The sequence below is a fragment of the Opisthorchis viverrini genome (genome assembly GCF_000715545.1).
Source record: "Opisthorchis viverrini unplaced genomic scaffold opera_v5_6320, whole genome shotgun sequence".
Classification (NCBI taxonomy): Eukaryota; Metazoa; Platyhelminthes; class Trematoda; order Opisthorchiida; family Opisthorchiidae; genus Opisthorchis; species Opisthorchis viverrini.
The window spans coordinates 1-743 of NW_008759470.1; the positions used below are offsets into that span (position 1 = coordinate 1).

At 44.8% G+C, this 743-nt stretch overlaps 1 protein-coding gene across 1 annotated transcript; it reads left to right on the forward strand.

The window, feature by feature from the left end:
* Positions 1-50: 50 nt before the first annotated feature.
* On the forward strand, positions 51-245 carry T265_16162 (hypothetical protein; the record flags this gene model as incomplete). The annotated part of the gene is made up of 1 exon (XM_009179704.1): positions 51-245. A coding segment is annotated over one exon (195 nt), but the record flags the coding sequence as incomplete, so codon positions are not given.
* Between the last annotated feature and the right edge of the window lie 498 nt (positions 246-743).

The window sequence follows — 743 nt, forward strand, 5'->3', positions numbered from 1 at the left end:
CCGTTCTAGCTGGTTCGAATTCTCCCGTTTCGGTCTCGCGAGAAAGTAGAATGTCTGCTGTGACAATTTCGTCGGCACCATTCAGTAGCGATGCAGAAGCCCTGATTGCTGCTCCTCGAATACTCAGTTCCATTGAAGGACTCACGGAAGTGCCTGAAGGAGAACCGGTCCATTTGGAATTACGGGTTTCACCTCCGGGCGATCTCCAGGTTCAGTGGTACAAAGATGGACATTCTCTCAGTGCAGGTGAGTTCAACCAGCTGTCTCGCTGACTTGAATGAACATTCAGCCAAGTAACTTCGTAATATAACATCTTACTGGTCTCCTAAACACGCAGGACTATGGTGAATGTGATAGTACAAGCAGAATAAGCATCTAACGCACTCATACTAAAGTGTTTGCGCAAGCGATATAAGAATATAGGTGTAGATCGCACCGAGGTCAGTACTTGAGAAAAAACGAGTGCAAATACTATAGGAGCCATGTTCTCAAATTCAATCAGAAAAACACCTCTAGAATAGTTACAAAAAGCAGCATGAGACGCACTCAACCCCCATAAATATTCCTATTCAGAATGGTCACGATTGCTGACCGGAAAATCAGGGATCTTCAGCTCCCCACGAGTGTTTTCCATCGGAATTTGCTCTGGACCAGAAGGACACGGTGAAAATACGTCATTGGCTAGGATAATCCAAGCTTATCCATGCATATTGAACTTGGAATCAAAAAGTAGCAACTGCTGA